The following is an 18,505-nucleotide window of genomic DNA, read 5'->3' as shown; positions in this document are numbered from 1 at the left end:
ACATATATAAGCTCACACACACACACACACACACACACACACACACACACACACACAGCTGGGCAGGCGCCTGGCGACAGCTCCGCCTCCGTCAGCAGCCTCGTTAACCGACCAGAGGAACATTAAGCGGCCTCAGACGGTCCAGAGCTCTCTGGTCGGCTCGTAAAAAGAAAACATTTTCAGGGTAACAGAATGAAGCGCTCCTCTGTGAGCCGAACAGATCCATCAAGTAAAGATGAACTCTGACTTCATTATAACTCCAGCTTAGATTCAGTCATGATGTTGTGATTAAGACTTAAAGAGGTTCAGAGATATGAAAGTGAATATTACAGCGTCGGCAGATCTGAACATGTTGGATGTTCAGAAGCTCAGATCAGTTTTACTTTAATCACAACCTGACACACCAGAATGGACTGATTCTGTGAAGCTGTCCTGTTCCTGTCAGGTCATTACAACACTCCTGAACCAGGATCTGTCTGACACTCAGTCTGTGGCGGTTCACGCTCTGACGTCTTTATTCTTCTCTTCATTATGTTGATAAAGAGCATCAGACTCCACAAGCTGAACGACACTCAGGAGACGCGTTCGCTTCCTGTGTTGGATTATTTAAAGCAGACTTTAACCTTCAGACCTCAACAACAGGCCGGACTCTAACACCACCGCCACGAAGTACATGACGTAATATAAGTCAACACCTGTAGTTTAAATTCACTTCTGTGTGGTGAACCTGAGCTGCAGCCTCTCGATGGTGACGGACTGAAATATGGACGCAGCAGATTATAAAACCTGCTCTGTCCTTTAAAAGCTGTCAGCAGTTTGTTTCCTGCAGTTTGTATGATCTGCTGTCCAAGTCTTCTTCTCTTGTCAGTCAGAGCTTTATGAGAAGATTAAAGATTAAAGTAAAGTAAATGTCTCCGCGGCTTCAGTAGAAGAAGTAAACCTCCGAGTGAGGAGACAGAGATAAAAACCAGTCGCCAGTCAGCAGCAGCTATAAAACTTCCATTACTGACGAATGGAAAGAGTCTGAGTTTGTAACTGTGAGTCTGTGAAACAACCGTCACCACACTGAGCTCACCTGTCAGGTCCGAGCCTCCATGTAAGGACGGCCGTGAGTCTGAAACACAACATTTCACTCAGACGCTCCCTGAAGTGTTTGTGTTCCTGCAGTCTGTGACCCACACCTGAACCTCCTGCAGCTCCTGCAGCTCCCGCTGAACTGTTGGTGACATCTGAGCATTTTTAATCTCTCAACAGCAGAACGCAGAGTCAATAAATCAGCGTCTGTTTTCCAAACTAATCCTCTGCTTCTGTTTCTGTTTCCCTCCAGGGATCAATTAAGTTCATCTGATCTTTATTTAATCACTCGTTCTGTAATCAGCGCAGCCGAGCGGCCGGGGAGACGTTATTTCTGCTGCCGGACTAAAATCTTAATTATTCTGACAAAATATTCAGAGAAGAAAATCTCTTATGTTCTGCTTGAGTTTAGACACAAACACCACCTGGTTAGGGTTAGAAAAACACCGTGGTTTGGACTGTAGATGGAGATGCTTCCTGACAAGAATAACAAACGACTCCAAGTGTCTTTAAAACCGTCTGATGTTTGGCAGCACGCTCCTGACGGGATCATCGGCTCAGAAACACGTCATGAGAACGTGATGTGACCGCGGACGTGTCGTTGGTTTACAGAAACATGAACTGCTGACATGATATCCTGGAGACTGGACTGAGCTGCACATGACAAGATCTAGAAGATCAAAGTGAATATTATTATAACTGAAGTTGTTCTGAATCCAGCGGTACCAAACCTGTGACATCACTCAGTGGAGTTACAGCGTCTGTCTGGAGGTTATCTGAAAGTTTGTGCTCACAATGTGATCGGACCTCGACGACAGAACCATCAACAAATCTCTCATCCAGTCTTTTCTCCACTACAGAATGAGTTGGACTCACATGTGATGGTCCGGTCCGGTGGCAGTACTCATCTTATACAATATGTATTATTGTATCTCACAGTCCAGACTTCAGCCTGCAGCACTTTAACAGGAGGAGTTTTCACATGTACAGAGTCTGTCTGCTGACTGACAACCAGCAGCAACGAGTGGAAACCCGACCTGCATCAGAACCATCAGAACCTCAGAATATCATTAGAACTGCAAACAGACGTCAACGGGACACCAGAGAGAGCATCAAATCACCTGAGAGTCATTTATAGTCAGAGGACCGGCTGAATATCACTTGAAACAGATTTGAACACTTCAGAGGAAAATGTTTCTCACAAACGTTGTGAAACATCGACGTGTTTAAACCTGTTCAGACGAAACAAACAGCCAACGCCTGATGAAAACACATTTCAAAATAAAAGCACACCAGCAAGGTACAATCAACACAAAGCTAACAAACTAGCATGTACCAAGTTCTGCCAACTCTCTTGTTCTGAAGTGTGCTCTGGATCACAGATCACAGAATTCATTATAAAATATGATAGAAAATGGACCTGTGGATGTTTTTCATGCTTTTATCTCTGGAGACTCTTTTCTCCACACTGAGGTTTGATTGACAGCTCATTTGAGAAGATAAGCCCGCCCTACAGCCTACAACAGCCAGTGTGGGATTGTGTTAACTCTCTCTACTTCCTGCGCTCTCCTGAGCCAATCACACGCCAGCCTCCAGATGACTGATGCATCATGTAGCCAGTGAGATTTCACAACCAGTAATATATCGTTTCTATCAGTTTTTAAAGTCTGACCCTTGAATTGATGCCACGTTATGTAGTTTTCTGTATTTTGCTCTCTGATGTTGTGCTGCTGTTGCCTGTGGATGTTTCAGATTCACACGTTTGGTGTAAATAAGAAAACAAACTGTTCAGAGTGTTCAGTCTCCCACAGATGGATGACTGAAGCACCAACAGAGCGTCTGACTGAATGAACAACACTTTACTGTGCTGCAGAAATAAGAACAGGTTAAAGAGATTATTGCACATTGTCCTCCATGCATCATGTCTCTGTTAGAGCAGGCAAACACACACACACACACACACACACGCACACGCACACACACGCACACGCACACACGCACACACACACACACACGCACACACGCACACACACACACACACACACACACACAGCAGGGTGTTAGCAGCACTCACCACTAGTTGGCGCAGCAGCAGTTAAGTGAATGCAATGAGGGTAGCAGACTGTGAAGAGAAGGACATGAGTCAGAACAAAGCATCAGTTAACGAACACATTGATCATTAGTGAATGAAGCGATCAGTTAATAACAACAGAACAGAACACGAGCAGTCAGTCATGTAACATCAGCCGGACATGAGACGAGCGGCCAGAAGCAGGAACACGTTGTTTAACGGTCCAGGAAGTAGACAGAACCCTGAGGAACACATCGCGTTACAGAGGACGTCTCAAACATCTGTAGGTGTGAAACTGCTGGATGTTCAGAACAGATCCAAACTGCTGGATGTTCAGAACAGATCCAAACTGCTGGGTGTTCTGAACAGATCCAAACTGCTGGATGTTCAGAACAGATCCAAACTGCTGGGTGTTCTGAACAGATCCAAACTGCTGGATGTTCAGAACAGATCCAAACTGCTGGGTGTTCAGAACAGATCCAAACTGCTGGGTGTTCAGAACAGATCCAAACTGCTGGATGTTCAGAACAGATCCAAACTGCTGGGTGTTCAGAACAGATCCAAACTGCTGGATGTTCAGAACAGATCCAAACTGCTGGGTGTTCAGAACAGATCCAAACTGCTGGGTGTTCAGAACAGATCCAAACTGCTGGATGTTCAGAACAGATCCAAACTGCTGGGTGTTCAGAACAGATCCAAACTGCTGGATGTTCAGAACAGATCCAAACTGCTGGGTGTTCAGAACAGATCCAAACTGCTGGGTGTTCAGAACAGATCCAAACTGCTGGATGTTCAGAACAGATCCAAACTGCTGGGTGTTCAGAACAGATCCAAACTGCTGGATGTTCAGAACAGATCCAAACTGCTGGGTGTTCAGAACAGATCCAAACTGCTGGATGTTCAGAACAGATCCAAACTGCTGGGTGTCCAGAACAGATCCAAATTGCTGGATGTTCAGAACAGATCCAAACTGCTGGGTGTTCAGAACAGATCCAAACTGCTGGATGTTCAGAACAGATCCAAACTGCTGGGTGTCCAGAACAGATCCAAATTGCTGGATGTTCAGAACAGATCCCAAACTGCTGGGTGTTCAGAACAGATCCAAACTGCTGGATGTTCAGAACAGATCCAAACTGCTGGGTGTTCAGAACAGATCCAAACTGCTGGATGTTCAGAACAGATCCAAACTGCTGGATGTTCAGAACAGATCCAAACTGCTGGATGTTCAGAACAGATCCAAACTGCTGGGTGTTCAGAACAGATCCAAACTGCTGGATGTTCAGAACAGATCCAAACTGCTGGATGTTCAGAACAGATCCAAACTGCTGGATGTTCAGAACAGATCCAAACTGCTGGGTGTTCAGAACAGATCCAAACTGCTGGGTGTTCAGAACAGATCCAAACTGCTGGGTGTTCAGAACAGATCCAAACTGCTGGATGTTCAGAACAGATCCAAACTGCTGGATGTCCAGAACAGATCCAAACTGCTGGATGTTCAGAACAGATCCAAACTGCTGGATGTCCAGAACAGATCCAAACTGCTGGGTGTTCAGAACAGATCCAAACTGCTGGATGTTCAGAACAGATCCAAACTGCTGGATGTCCAGAACAGATCCAAACTGCTGGATGTTCAGAACAGATCCAAACTGCTGGATGTCCAGAACAGATCCAAACTGCTGGATGTCCAGAACAGATCCAAACTGCTGGATGTTCAGAACAGATCCAAACTGCTGGATGTTCAGAACAGATCCAAACTGCTGGATGTTCAGAACAGATCCAAACTGCTGACTGACGATGACTGCTGTGAGTTTAAATCAAATGTTCTTGTGCAGAATTTAATCATTTAATATGTTAAGCTTCGTTTTAAATGTCTCAACTTTTAGGTCGTTAAACACTGAAACTTTAAATAAATAAAGATTTTATCATTTGTTATATTCAGAACTGCAGCAGCACCAGCAGCTCATTATAACTATATCTTACTCTGACATAACAGTCTAACTCTGAAACTTCTACAGTATAATTGCTTATAAATGAATATAATATATGTGTTCTTTGGTTAAACGGTGTGTGTGTGTGTGTGTGTGTGTGTGTGCAGAGAGTCAAGAGACCTGGTGCAGAATCATGCATTTCTTGAAAACCACTGAAGGTCTCTGAGGTATATGAACACACACACACACACACACACACACACACACACACACACCACAGACACACACACACCACACACACACACCACACACACACAGCGTTGGCAGAGCTTCCACTGAAACCACTGTGGCTAACCGTCTGCGGCTACACACTCATTTACAGCATTTTAAATAAGAGGTCCAGTACTGCTCTGTGGACACACACACACACACACACACACACACACACACACACACACACACACACACAGTGTACTCTTACACTTCCTTTCATGGTTAATACTTAAATACGGTGAGAAAAAGGTTCATTATGTAAACTTGGTTTCAGGTTTCTGAGTGGGGAGAGACTCAGTGTGTGTGTGTGTGTGTGTGTGTGTGTGTGTGTGTGTGTGTGTGTGTGTGTTGCATGTCAGATGTGTATGTACTAATAAATGTTCTAATGAACACTGTGAAAAATGTTGCAATAAACAAGTAAAGAAACTGAATGTCATATGATTTCCCTTTCAGGTCATATAGTGTGTGTGTGTGTGTGTGTAGGTGTGTGTGTGTGTCTTTGCGTGCAGGAATGCGCAGTGTGTTTATCAGCCAACTGGGTTTTTAGACCAGAGCAGAATCAGAACTGAGGCTGGTCAGCAGCCAGACTGGTTCCTGGAGTGGATTAAGTTTCCAGCTGCAGTCAGAGTGAATGTAGCAGTTTGGATGAAGCCTGGTTGTAATTTTCCACCCTGATAACAAACAGACTGAAACGTTTAGTTCCTGCATGGCACAATGCAGAGTGTGTGTGTGTGTGTGTGTGTCACTGACATCTAGAATCAGCTAACGTATTGTAACAGTACGTTCATGTCGTCACTGATCTGAGGTCAGGCTGCGTCCTGTACTCACTGCAGCTGAGCGTGGCGTCCGTCTGGGCCAGCGTGGACGGGATGCTCCAGTGGCTGTTGTCCCAGTCGATGACGTTCCCCTTCCTGTCGCAGCTTAAGCTGCTGAGGTCCTGCACCGTCATGGCGTAGTCCCACAGCCGCAGGTTATAGATGCTCCCGTCGAAGCTGTTCTGCCCTGCACAACGACAGCCAGCACAAACACCGTCAGCCTGTTCACTGTTCCAGACATGTGTTTGAATAGTTTCAGCCAGAGACCGCTGTTTGGGACTGTGTTTAAACATTTTACCTAGGCCACGAGGTATTTTCAACAAGACCATTGTCCCAGGTGGAACTGGTTTTAATGAGAGACCACTGCTCACAACATGTTGTAAGAGATCTCTGGTAGACACTGTCAGGGTGAAACCACTGGATGTTTTAAAGAAACGACTGTTTAATGAGAGACCACTGAGAAAGACAGCAGTCAAACACTTGTAACTGGGCACCGCTGGAGGTTTCTGATGAGACGTTTTGACAGTTTGCACCAAATCATCCTGGTCTCATTCTTTCAGGCGTCTTTAGACCAAACCATCCATCAGTGAAGAGAAGGCGTCCTCGGTCTCTATCCTGACATGTTACAGATCATTTAAATCTAAATCAAAACCTACCTCCTAACCGGAACAGACCACCAGCTGGCACAGAATGGCCGCTGGAGGAGGAGCAGGTCTTGGCCCAGTAGTTTCCGTTGAAGTGGACCGACACCCGGCCGTTTGATGAATCCCACAGGACGCAGTACGGCTTCATGGAGGAGGTGAAGGAGGAGGACGGGATGATGGAGTCGATGGAGCAGACCACGCCGTCGATGATCATCTTAACGCCGCTCTGATCTGAGCCAAAACTCAACGCCACGTTGTTGCTCGTGTCATAGTAGGTGAAGATCCATCCTTTCTGTTCAGGAACCACCAGAACTTTGTATGAGTTCAAGACAACACAATCTTCATTTGAGAGCAAAACAAGCGTAAGTTTTATATTTGACTGAGTCCAGATGAAGTTTAGTTTGCCTTGAGTCCAATCAGAATCTGTTAACCTTTATATAATAGAGATATTAAAGTGCAACACACCACAGATGCAGTCAGGGAAAGAGCTGCGTACCTCATTCGCGCTGATTCGTTCCAGCTCGAAGCACAGCGTCAGCTGACTGAGCGTCGGGATGGAAACAGAGCTGGAGGCCTCGGTGACTTGGCCGCTGCTGCTGGATATGGTGACCTTCTGGTTCCTGAGGCCCACCGCAACTAGAGAGAAGAGACGGAAGAAGAGACGAAAGGAAGCGAGGATGGCGTGATGGAAGACAGGCCGGAGGACAGAAAGACAGAACGGGAAAGAATCGTGTGCAAGAGAAAAAGAAAGGAGAGAAAATATGATTCAAGAGGAAAAGACAAGGAGGAAGAGAAATCAGAAAAAACAAAATAAAACAAGGAAATGAAATGCAGTCAGAATAAAAGATGGGAAAAGTGTAGAAAGTAAATAAATGAGGAAGCAAATGAAAGACAGGAGAGACATGAAGGAATAAAGAAGAGAAATCGATGATGAAAACAAGAAACAAACACAAAGTCAGACGGCTGCAGTGACGATACATCAACCCTTCAGCTCCTCATTCTACATGTTCCTGCACAACCTCAGTAAACAGTCTGAACTTTTAGATTTTTGACTGTTTGAGCAGATCGAAGCAATCACTGCAAAACATACACACAAAAACCACTTCATGAAAACTATTTCACATCATTCTGAACACACACTTCATCCAAGTATTGATGAACCAGAGGGTTTTTCTCCTGCGTGTCCCAGCGGAGCGACTCTGGCTGGAGCTGCTGGCCGCGAGCAGGAAACCAACAGCCAGTGGAAAAAACACCACCCGAACACACACACACACACACACACACACACACACACACACACACACACACAACACACACACACACACACACACACAGAAAACACACACACACACACACACACACATGCAAACGTGCATGAAGGCATCAGAACATCACAGTGAGCAGAGCGGCCAAGTCTTCCTCTGGTGGGTCGCTGCCTCAGACTTTGTGATGTTGATCCACTCGCTGTCTGCGATGTGGAAACCACCAACATCTCTGTGGTCTCAGACTTCAGTCAGACCTGCTTAACTGAATCTTTATGGCAGCAGATACACGACAGAACCAACGCAAACCTCTGACGGATTCAGAGTCCCAGATAGAAGTTTACTTTGTGAGAAAATCATTTCAACTCAGAGGTTCAGTTAGTTCAGCCTGTTATGAGCGTGTTAGCCTGGATTAGTGAACCTACATTTGATAAACAGGACCCCGGCGTCAGCCCGGACCTACCGTGTAGGAAGCTAACACTGAACCCTCTCTTCTGCACGCTGAAGTCGGAGGAGAAGGACAGCTCCATCACGTTCCCCGTCGAGTTCAGCGTCAGCCCGTTGGCCGTCAGACCGCAGAACTTAACGTCCGTGTTTCCCGTGTTCACCACCACCCGGTCGTAGATGCATCCCGGCGCCTCCTCCAGGTCGAAGTCAAGGAAGGAGAGCTGGATGATGAAGCCGGCGGGGGCCTGCAGCGTCCACCTACAGGCCTGCGAATTGGGGTATTTCTGCGGGTAGCAGGGCGACTTGAACTCCCCCTGGGCCTCCGTCAGCACCATGTTACAGTTGATGTGGCTGCAGCCCAGCGCTGAAGGTGATGGGAGGATGTTAAATTCATGAACTTTTAAAAAAAGGGACAACCTCCACTGAAGCTGTTAAATATCACTCAGAGGACAAGGAGCAAGTAGTCGAGGACATAAGGGGACAGGACAAAGGAAGACAAGAGGACAGGAGACGAGACAGAAGAATAAAGGACTACAGGTAAAAGAGGCAAACACCCATCAGAGATCAGGAGGCAAGTGGGAAGATTTCAAGGACCAACAGAGTCGTGTCGACCGTGATGGGAATCCTCGTCGATCACCAAAGAGTCAAAGACAAAGATGACAAGGACAAAAACGTTCAAGAGGGATACGAGGACCAACCAAGACAAGATCAGAGGACACAAGAAGAGAGACCGCCCTCGAGGAACCACAGGAAACAAAGGCGAGGCGGGACGAGACAGGTCGTGCAGTTAGCTAAAGGCCAGACAGTCAACAGATCAATCAATCAACTGACAGCAGCTTGATTGGGTAAGACGGAGAGTCGATCACCAGCCCCAGACGTCTACAGGGTTCAGCCTCTACAGACAACCAACTGAGATACCAGAAAACATGCACATGCAGAATAAACCTCCAGTCAGATCAGAGAAAAGTCACATGGTTACAGAGAGCGAGCAGTCAGATCCTGCAGCTGTTTAAATCTGAGAGAACGTTCTCAGGAAGTCAGAAATCAACGTTTTCATCACCGCTGAAGATCTTTACTCACTGATTTATGTGATATCGGATCGTATTTAATGGAAATCAGTATGTTCTGATGTCTGGAGATGATATAAAGACAGAAACTGGTAGCTGTGTTGTAAAAGTAACCACTAACTGCTGCTAAATGTAGCTGCCATTAGCTAGTTAGCGCTCCAATTTACTGACTCTCAGCAGCTGATTCTGACATTCAGCCTCCGTCTTGTGTGTGTTTTTCCGTCCCAGTCCGGCTGTGTTCTCTAACACAATCAGCATCTGTGAAAAGTCCCTCCGTCACTACAGGAAACAGGTAAATAAGCTGCAGGATTAGCACTGTGCTAGCTGTTAGCAGAGCTCCGTCCTCTGTTGTTCTGTAAACACAGCGGAGAGCTCGAGAGTTTTAAAGAGTTTTGTCTGTTTGCAGTTTTGTCAAATTCAGCCGTTGAGAAACTGGAAGTCTCAGTGTGGAATATTTCAGCTGTATGTTCCTCCAGGACACGGTGTACGTCGGCCTGCATGCAGAGGACACGTCTTAGTCTTCTGCTGCAGCTGAGACTCAGAACTGAGCCTGACGTCGACTTAAAGAGTGGTGTTGTGTTTAAGCTTCTCACTGAGTTGTTGTGTAACGGGTCAGAGACGACAGACTCATGCAGAGCGCCGTCAGCTCCACACAGACCAACATTCAGCACCGAGCGCTGCTGATCGCTCCGCTTTGTTTATCATTTTCTCCTCGAAACATAAAGTACGCTCGCCTCCTTCCTTTTCAATCACAGCGGGAAAGAAGAGCCGTCCTTCGCAAGAAAATAATAACAGACAAGAGCTGAAATGGAAAGTGGAAAGAATGGTTCGTCTCTCTCCTCCGGGGTAACAATGGACTCCGTTGATCTCAGGCTCGGCCTTCGCCGCAGCCAAAACCACAGCCAACGCACTGGAAACGTCAGAAACACCAGTATGTGTGTGGTTGTGGTGTTATGTTTTATTCTGTGTGTTTTAACCCTCACTTGTCCACGAGGAGCTGCAGCGACTGAAGACTGAAGAGAGTTCAGACTGTTGCACATTTCACCAACAAGTCTGTTAGTATGTACATGTCTGAGTGTTCAGGCGTCTAAAACGCTGCCTGGAGCTCAAACCTCAGCCAGCTACTGTTCACAAGATGTTAAAAAAGCCAAAACATGAAAACCACTGAATATGTTAACGAGACTTCAGGACAGTGTTGGTGGAAATAAAACCAGAACATGAACCACTGTTCAAGACAGCGTTTCACCATTTGTTAGCGTGAATCCACCGAGTGGTAACGAGAACACGACCGGTGATGGATTAACATATAAGATTCAACATAAAGAAACATAAAGAAAAGTTTCCACATATCCTTGTTTCTTAGGTTTGAAGATCCTGAGAGTGTCCAGTGTGTGTGTGTGTGTGTGTGTGTGTGCATGTATGTGTGTGTGTGTGTGTGTGATGACAGAGTATCAGTTAAACCTTCTTCAGCCATTAAAGTTGTTCAGCATGAAATTTCAGGAACTTCTGGACGCAACATCAAAACGCATCGAACCCTTTTTCCCACTAATGGAAAAACTAGAGGCAGCCACACGATTCACACACACACACACACACACACACACACACTGAACAAAGCTCCACAAGCTGAATGAAATCAGTGGATCAGGAGAGATGGAGGGATAGAGTGAGAGACGCTACACTCCCAGAGAGAGAGAGAGAGAACACACTGTGTCTCAGTGTGTGTGTGTGTGTGTGTGTGTGTGTGTGTGTGTGTGTGAGTGTGTGCGTGCGTGCGTGCGTGCGTGCGTGTGTGTGTGTGTGTGTGTGTGTGTGTGTGTGTGTGTGTGCGTGCTTTACAATTCCCCCATAAGCTTAAAAGCCTCCTCCTCTCGTGTTCCTGGCAGCAGAACCTCACGTTTCTCTCCATCCTCTCGTCTCCTCTCCGGCTCTGTGAAGCTGTGAACCTTCGACCCAGCGGATCCACAGAAACCAAACAGAACCGAGCGGTGGGAGACACGGAGGAGAACCGGTCCGATGTTTGTGTTTAGATGTGCAGTTAAAATAAAGGAGTATTCCAGTGATTTAGGATCTCACTCGACACTAACAGACTGATGATGGAGAATCAGAACCGATGCAGCAGAACCAGACTCATCACTTAGTTTATGCCACGTCTTCCTTATTGAAACCTGCTGCCAACATTACCCACAATGCAGCTCGTCCCCTGGCAGTTTGGTGTGAGATTCTGGTGTCTAATAGCAGCTGATGTGTCTCTCCTCCTGATCCGGTGTAACATTGCGTCTCAACACTTCATCACACCGTCTGTAAATAAATACTTGGCTGTGATTTCTGATTTGCTCTCTGATGAACAAACACCAGATGAGGTTCAGAGGAAACACGACGCCGTCAGCACTCTGAAATATTAACAGCTCAAATTAATTCCTCAACTCTGGAAACGTCTTCATTGAGTCTCTGACAAGCCGCCGCCCTCGCACTGCCAAAACCGTCCGCCCATCTAAATGTAAATGTGAGCTGTAATCCTGCAGCCATTACACACTGTCGTTATTAATGATTCCTCCTGTTAGAGAGGAAACGCACATCGCACTCAGCAAACAGCAGCTAACAGCAGCTAACGGCAGCTAACGGCAGCAAACAGCAGCAAACAGCAGCTAACATCAGCAAACAGCAGCAAACAGCAGCCAACAGCAGCAAACAGCAGCTAACAGCAGCTAACAGCAGCTAACAGCAGCTAACGGCAGCAAACAGCAGCAAACAGCAGCAAACAGCAGCAGAGCGACTCTTCAGCAGCAGACAAGACCGAGCTGTAGAGTTTTATTATTCTGGACGTGATCAGCAGCCGTGAAGGTGACGTATGGCCGGAGAGGAGCCAGGCAGGAGGCGTTCAGGTGTCACCGAGGCGTTCAGGTGCCACTGAGGCGTTCAGGTGCCACTTAGGCGTTCAGGTGCCACTTAAGCGTTCAGGTGCCACTTAAGCGTTCAGGTGCCACTTAAGCGTTCAGGTGCCACTTAGGCGTTCAGGTGCCACCGAGGCGTTCAGGTGCCACCGAGGCGTTCAGGTGCCACCGAGGCGTTCAGGTGCCACTTAAGCGTTCAGGTGCCACTTAGGCGTTCAGGTGCCACTTAGGCGTTCAGGTGCCACCGAGGCGTTCAGGTGCCACTTAGGCGTTCAGGTGCCACCGAGGCGTTCAGGTGCCACCGAGGCGTTCAGGTGCCACTTAGGCGTTCAGGTGCCACTTAAGCGTTCAGGTGCCACTTAGGCGTTCAGGTGCCACTTAGGCGTTCAGGTGCCACCGAGGCGTTCAGGTGCCACCGAGGCATTCAGGTGCCACTGAGGCCTTCAGGTGCCACCGAGGCCTTCAGGTGCCACTTAAGCGTTCAGGTGCCACTTAAGCGTTCAGGTGCCACTTAGGCCTTCAGGTGCCACTTAGGCCTTCAGGTGCCACTTAGGCGTTCAGGTGCCACCGAGGCCTTCAGGTGCCACTTAGGCCTTCAGGTGCCACTTAGGCGTTCAGGTGCCACTTAAGCGTTCAGGTGCCACTTAGGCGTTCAGGTGCCACCGAGGCCTTCAGGTGCCACCGAGGCCTTCAGGTGCCACTTAGGCCTTCAGGTGCCACTTAGGCCTTCAGGTGCCACCGAGGCCTTCAGGTGCCACCGAGGCGGTCAGGTGCCACTTAAGCGTTCAGGTGCCACTTAAGCGTTCAGGTGCCACCGAGGCCTTCAGGTGCCACCGAGGCGTTCAGGTGCCACCGAGGCCTTCAGGTGCCACTTAGGCGTTCAGGTGCCACCGAGGCCTTCAGGTGCCACTTAGGCCTTCAGGTGCCAATGAGGCGTTCAGGTGCCACCGAGGCCTTCAGGTGCCACTTAGGCGTTCAGGTGCCACCGAGGCCTTCAGGTGCCACTTAGGCCTTCAGGTGCCACTTAGGCCTTCAGGTGCCACTTAGGCATTCAGGTGCCACCGAGGCGTTCAGGTGCCACCGAGGCGTTCAGGTGCCACTTAGGCCTTCAGGTGCCACTTAGGCCTTCAGGTGCCACTTAGGCATTCAGGTGCCATCGAGGCCTTCAGGTGCCACCGAGGCATTCAGGTGCCATCGAGGCCTTCAGGTGCCACCGAGGCGTTCAGGTGCCACTTAGGCCTTCAGGTGCCACTTAGGCATTCAGGTGCCATCGAGGCCTTCAGGTGCCACCGAGGCGTTCAGGTGCCACAGAGGCCTTCAGTTGCCACTGAGGCCTTCAGGTGCCACTGAGGCCTTCAGTTGCCACTGAGGCCTTCAGGTGCCACTCTTGGAACAACACCTTACAAACAGCTCCTCTAATACAGAGACATAAAGTCTGTTTGTTTTATGACACCAGTAAACAGAGGAGAGGAGGCGGGAGGAGACAGGAACAATGTAAGTCACCCATATGAAGAGTACTCGAGTAAAATTTAGTAATAATTTGTTTTTAAATGTGTCTGGTAACTAAAGACATCAGACACATGCAATAAATCAAAAAGTGTTACATTTGCCTCTTAATGTAACACGTGTAGCTCACAATTATACTTGAGTAGATTTACTTAGTTACTTTCCATCACTGGTAGTGTGTCACACTTCAGCTCCTCGTCGGTCGTCCTGCAGTTTGACTCTTCTGTTGTTTCACACATTTGGTTATCAGCACAGTCGGATTTGTATCAGTGGGCTTCCTCTGACAGCACACACACACACACACATACACACACACACACACACACACACACACACACACACACACACTCGACCTGTCAGGTGTGTGTGTGTGTTATCAGAGAAATGTCATCAGCTGTGAAACTAGAGCAGCCATGAAAGAGGAACACTGTGATTGTGTGTGTGTGTGTGTGTGTGTGTGTGTGTGTGTGTGTGTTGTCTCAGCATGTGTGTGTGTGTGTGTGTATGTGTATGTGTGTGTCTGCGTGTGTGTGTGTGTGTGTGTATGTGTTGTCTCAGCATGTGTGTGCATGGCTGTTTTGTATAAAGTGAGAGGTGAGATCAGGTTGGGCGCAGCGACTGGGATAGCCTGCTGTTTTATGAGCTTCTGTGTGTGTGTGTGTGTGTGTGTGTGTGTGTGTGTGTGTGTGTGTGTGTGTGTGTGTGTGTGTGTGTGTGTGTGTGTGTGTGTGTGTGTGTGTGTGCCTTTCCTGACACCTACAATAAATCCTGTGACAGCACCGGTTCACACAAACAACGTGTCGCTTTAATTGTCAACATTCATTCAAAGTGTGAAACACGTCAGAGAGCACCACGCTAATGAGAGAGAGAGAGAGAGTGTGTGTGTGTGTGTGTGTGTGTGTGTGTGTGTGTGTGTGTGTGTGTGTCTTTCAGCATAAGGCTGTTCTGTCAATAAAATTAATATCTATGTTTCCATGTTTCTACTCAAAGACAGAATGAAGTTCATGTAGAACATTTGCTGAATGAACAAGAAGGTCCAAATAATGCAGAATGAGTCAGAGACAGAGTTTCACAGAGTTTATAAAGTGTCTCCAACTCAACAACTCACTAAACTGACACATTTGTTAAGGGAGTCTGGGGACTTTCTCCACTGGGGACAAAGAAGTAGCCTATATTGTTACTGTTTAGTGTCTTTGTAACATGTGACATGTTTAGATCAATAACATGTTTGAAAGCTGAAAGATTTAATGCTGAATTTACAACAAGGACACAATGACTTACAATCTGTCACACACACAGTTTCACCATGTTTATAAAGTTTGTTTTAACTCAACAACTCTTAAAATCACCACATTTGTTAAGGGAGTCTGGTGCTGTGTGGTTTCTAGTTTCTTCTTCTTCTCGGTCCTTCAGTGCGGTCCAGTCCACCTCTGAATGTGTTCTGAGTGATCGGATCTCAAATGTGTCCTCATTCACACCTGTACTGTGGCAGATGTTGGTACCGGGTCTGAACTGGACCTTGGATGACTTTTTCAAACGTTTGGTCCTCAGAACCAGTTTCACTCAGCAAAAAATTACCACAAAGCTTTATTCATGTCTGACTGAGCTGGTTGTAACAACCACTCTGCTGCAGCTCATCATCATCAGTCAGGTTTTACTGGTTAATTGTTTCATTCATAAACTATAAAACATAATTACTGAGCTGATGATGATGTCCTCAGAGAGCTAATCTCTTCATTATCGACAGTGATATAAAACAGAATTATCTTTATGTTGGAGAAGTTTTGATGTGGCAGGGAACAATGGGAGGAAGTGTGAGGATAAAGAGAAGAACTCTCGTCTTCATCTGGATGATCGATGAGTGACTGAGTCTCTGTTTCACTGTGAAGCTCCAGAACTGTTCTGACCGCTGGACGAGCAGTTAACGACCTTCTCTTTCAGGTGTATTGTGATTTAATGAAGCAGAGGTTTGGGAAAGTTGTGCATCCTGCTGTCAGATCTCAGATCAGCTCCTCTCTGCTCGCACGTTTTCACAGCTGCTGAGAGGAGTGACGATGACGGGTCGGGACGAGCCGGCTGCTGATGACATGAAGACGTTTGTTCCAACACAGAACGCTGAAACCGGCCGTCAGAACCTCGACAGCTACAACCCAAACTTCTGTTTGTGCAGTCGTCTGCCTGACGGGAAACAGCAGCTCTTTGTGTTCCAGCTGACGTGGGAGGCGGGAGGTTGACTCTGCTGCGCTCAGACAGCAGCGCCCATCTTTTAAAAGAAGCAGCGACGGTGAAAGAGGATCGGAGCAGCTTCAGGGAGGAGTTCAGCTCACCGACCCGGTCCGCTGGCCGTCTGTCCTGTCAGGTGCTTTCATTTGCATTTTTGTAGTTTCAGCTGTCAGGAAACATGATGAGTTGGTAGAATGAAGATTTGAACCGGTGTCATGAATCCTTTGTTGAGCAGGAGTCATTTCTGCTGAGCTGCAGATAAAACCAGAACTGTACGATCACGACAGACAACACACGTGTAACTACATGTTGATGACGACGGGTCACGTTCAGCTCGCCATGTTCTCCTGCTGGAAGAACCTTGAATATGAGCTGCTGTTCTTCTTAGAAACTCCGTCCTGCACGTCTGCATGTTCAGACTCTGCATGCTATGATTCACCTGCTGTAACCTGAAGCCAGAACAGCTGTTCAGTAAAAAAACACAACATGCATGTGACGGTGAATGTTGTGATGCACAATAATATCCAGAATCAGCCGAAGCGTAGCTGCGTATGCTGTAAGATCGACTGTACGAGTGGAGACAGAGAACAATATTCACTCCAGCTAGAAAACATCTGTTTCTAATCAAATCAATATTATTTATATCGCCACAAATCACAATCACACTGACTCAGCGGGCGTTTCCCTTCTTACGTCACTTCTAATGCAAAGAAAGTGCAGTTTCACATCCTGGGTGACTTGATTCTGAAGTTACTTTAACCCAGAGGATCTTTTCCTGAACTGAACCGTTAATGAAAGTCACTCAACTTCAGAACGTATGACTTGGTTCTGGTTCTGTACAGATTAAAGCTGGAGACCTGAGTTTCTTTGTGTTTCTGTATCTGATTGTTGGATGCTGAATGTGAGCTCGAGCTTTGTTGTGAGCCTGAGATTAAAAAGTGTGACAGAGCGGAGTCAGGAAACACCAGGAAGAAAGGATTTTTTAAATACTTCAACTTTCCTTTTTTTGGTCCATCATATCTGATGTCAGAGTGCTGCTGACATTTCCCCGTGACTCTGTGATACCTCGGCTGATAACTGATACACTGCAGCTGCTAAAAATACCCTCAGTGTTTTCCAGACACTAATCCTGTAGATTAGTCGGCTTCCATCAACCTGCCCTTCTCTCTTTTCACCTCTCCGGCCTTTCGAGCGTTTCCCTCACATTCTTCGCCTGCATTCCTCTCCTCCCTCGTTCATTCCTCTTTCTCCTCCGGCTCTTTGTTTTTATCTCTCCTCTGCTTCTCCGTCTTGATCCCGCTGCCCTCCGACCGGCTGAATACAGTTTCATGAACACTTTGCAGACGAGACAACAGCCTCCTGTGCTGCGTGAAATGTAAGAACGTCTCTGTGGTCGGCGTTCGTCTGCAGCACAAAGACATCAGAGTCCAGCTTTGTGTAAATTAAACCTTCCTTCAGAACCGGCCGAGGTTCTTCAGATTTCACCGGGACAAAACCTCCAAGGATCCTTTCTTTACAAACTGAAACAGTTTTTCCTTCAGACAAACCTGCAGAGCTGCAGATCCAACACGTCCTCACAGATCCACCACCGCACCGCAACAAAGAACACGAACCACAGCAGAGAACAACGGAACCATCTCCAGAGAATTCATCAGGATCTTTAATCATCCTATCAGTGAATCCTCCTCTGAACACATGAGACTGATGTGGACTCTATTGTTGAAAACTGAACGTTTTGTTTCAATCAATTTTTAATTCAAACCAACATTGTGACACCTCGACTGCTGCAGCTCATTAACAAACCTGCAGCGTGGTTAGGAAACGTTACGCTGCCTCACATCACGTCTCCGAGTCATCACACTCAGACCCGGTTCTACTGGGTTCTACTGGGTTCTACTGGGTTCTACTGGGTTCTACTCAGTTCTACTGGGTTCTACTGGGTTCTACTCAGTTCTACTGGGTTCTACTGGGTTCTACTGGGTTCTACTCAGTTCTACTCAGTTCTACTCGGTCCAGCAGGGACTTGGACATGCTCTTGTCTCGATCAGTCCTATCTAAGAAGCACCGCTAACAAAGCAGCTCCGCTAATTCAGTTACAAACACGTTTCATTTCCTGTAACTTCTTCACAATAAAAGCCCTCTGTTATTCAGTCATTTAAAAGCTTTTATTGTGAAGCAGCATCACAGGAAACGTGTTTCCAGCAGACGAGGAGTTTCTGTGAACTCGACTCAGTGAAACATCTTCGTTGGTCTGACTTTAAACTAACAGGTAACGATGCACCTGAACACAACACAGGTTCT

The 18,505-nt window shown here is 47.1% G+C and overlaps 2 protein-coding genes across 6 annotated transcripts in view; both read right to left on the bottom strand.

Moving 5' to 3' along the window:
• The window catches only part of LOC115574089 (NACHT, LRR and PYD domains-containing protein 14-like), a 915,401-nt gene that overhangs the window by 656,512 nt on the left and 240,384 nt on the right, over positions 1-18,505 (bottom strand). The window lies entirely within an intron of this gene.
• adgrg6 (adhesion G protein-coupled receptor G6) overlaps positions 1-18,505 on the bottom strand; it is an 85,156-nt gene that overhangs the window by 51,916 nt on the left and 14,735 nt on the right. For 2 of the 5 annotated variants that reach the window (XM_030405308.1, XM_030405311.1), the window contains exons 3-7: positions 8,531-8,878; positions 7,302-7,441; positions 6,818-7,097; positions 6,175-6,348; positions 3,149-3,196 (exon numbers count right to left, since the gene is read on the bottom strand). In XM_030405308.1, coding sequence (XP_030261168.1) covers positions 3,149-3,196; positions 6,175-6,348; positions 6,818-7,097; positions 7,302-7,441; positions 8,531-8,878 — 990 coding nt within the window. The remainder of the gene's footprint in view (positions 1-3,148; positions 3,197-6,174; positions 6,349-6,817; positions 7,098-7,301; positions 7,442-8,530; positions 8,879-18,505) is intronic. The other 3 variants (XM_030405310.1, XM_030405312.1, XM_030405313.1) reach the window with 2 other exon arrangements.

This window comes from Sparus aurata, chromosome 22, assembly GCF_900880675.1.
Source record: "Sparus aurata chromosome 22, fSpaAur1.1, whole genome shotgun sequence".
In the NCBI taxonomy this organism is placed as follows: Eukaryota; Metazoa; Chordata; class Actinopteri; order Spariformes; family Sparidae; genus Sparus; species Sparus aurata.
The sequence above is the reverse complement of the archived record's forward strand: the minus strand, read 5'-3'. Positions and strand labels throughout refer to the sequence as shown.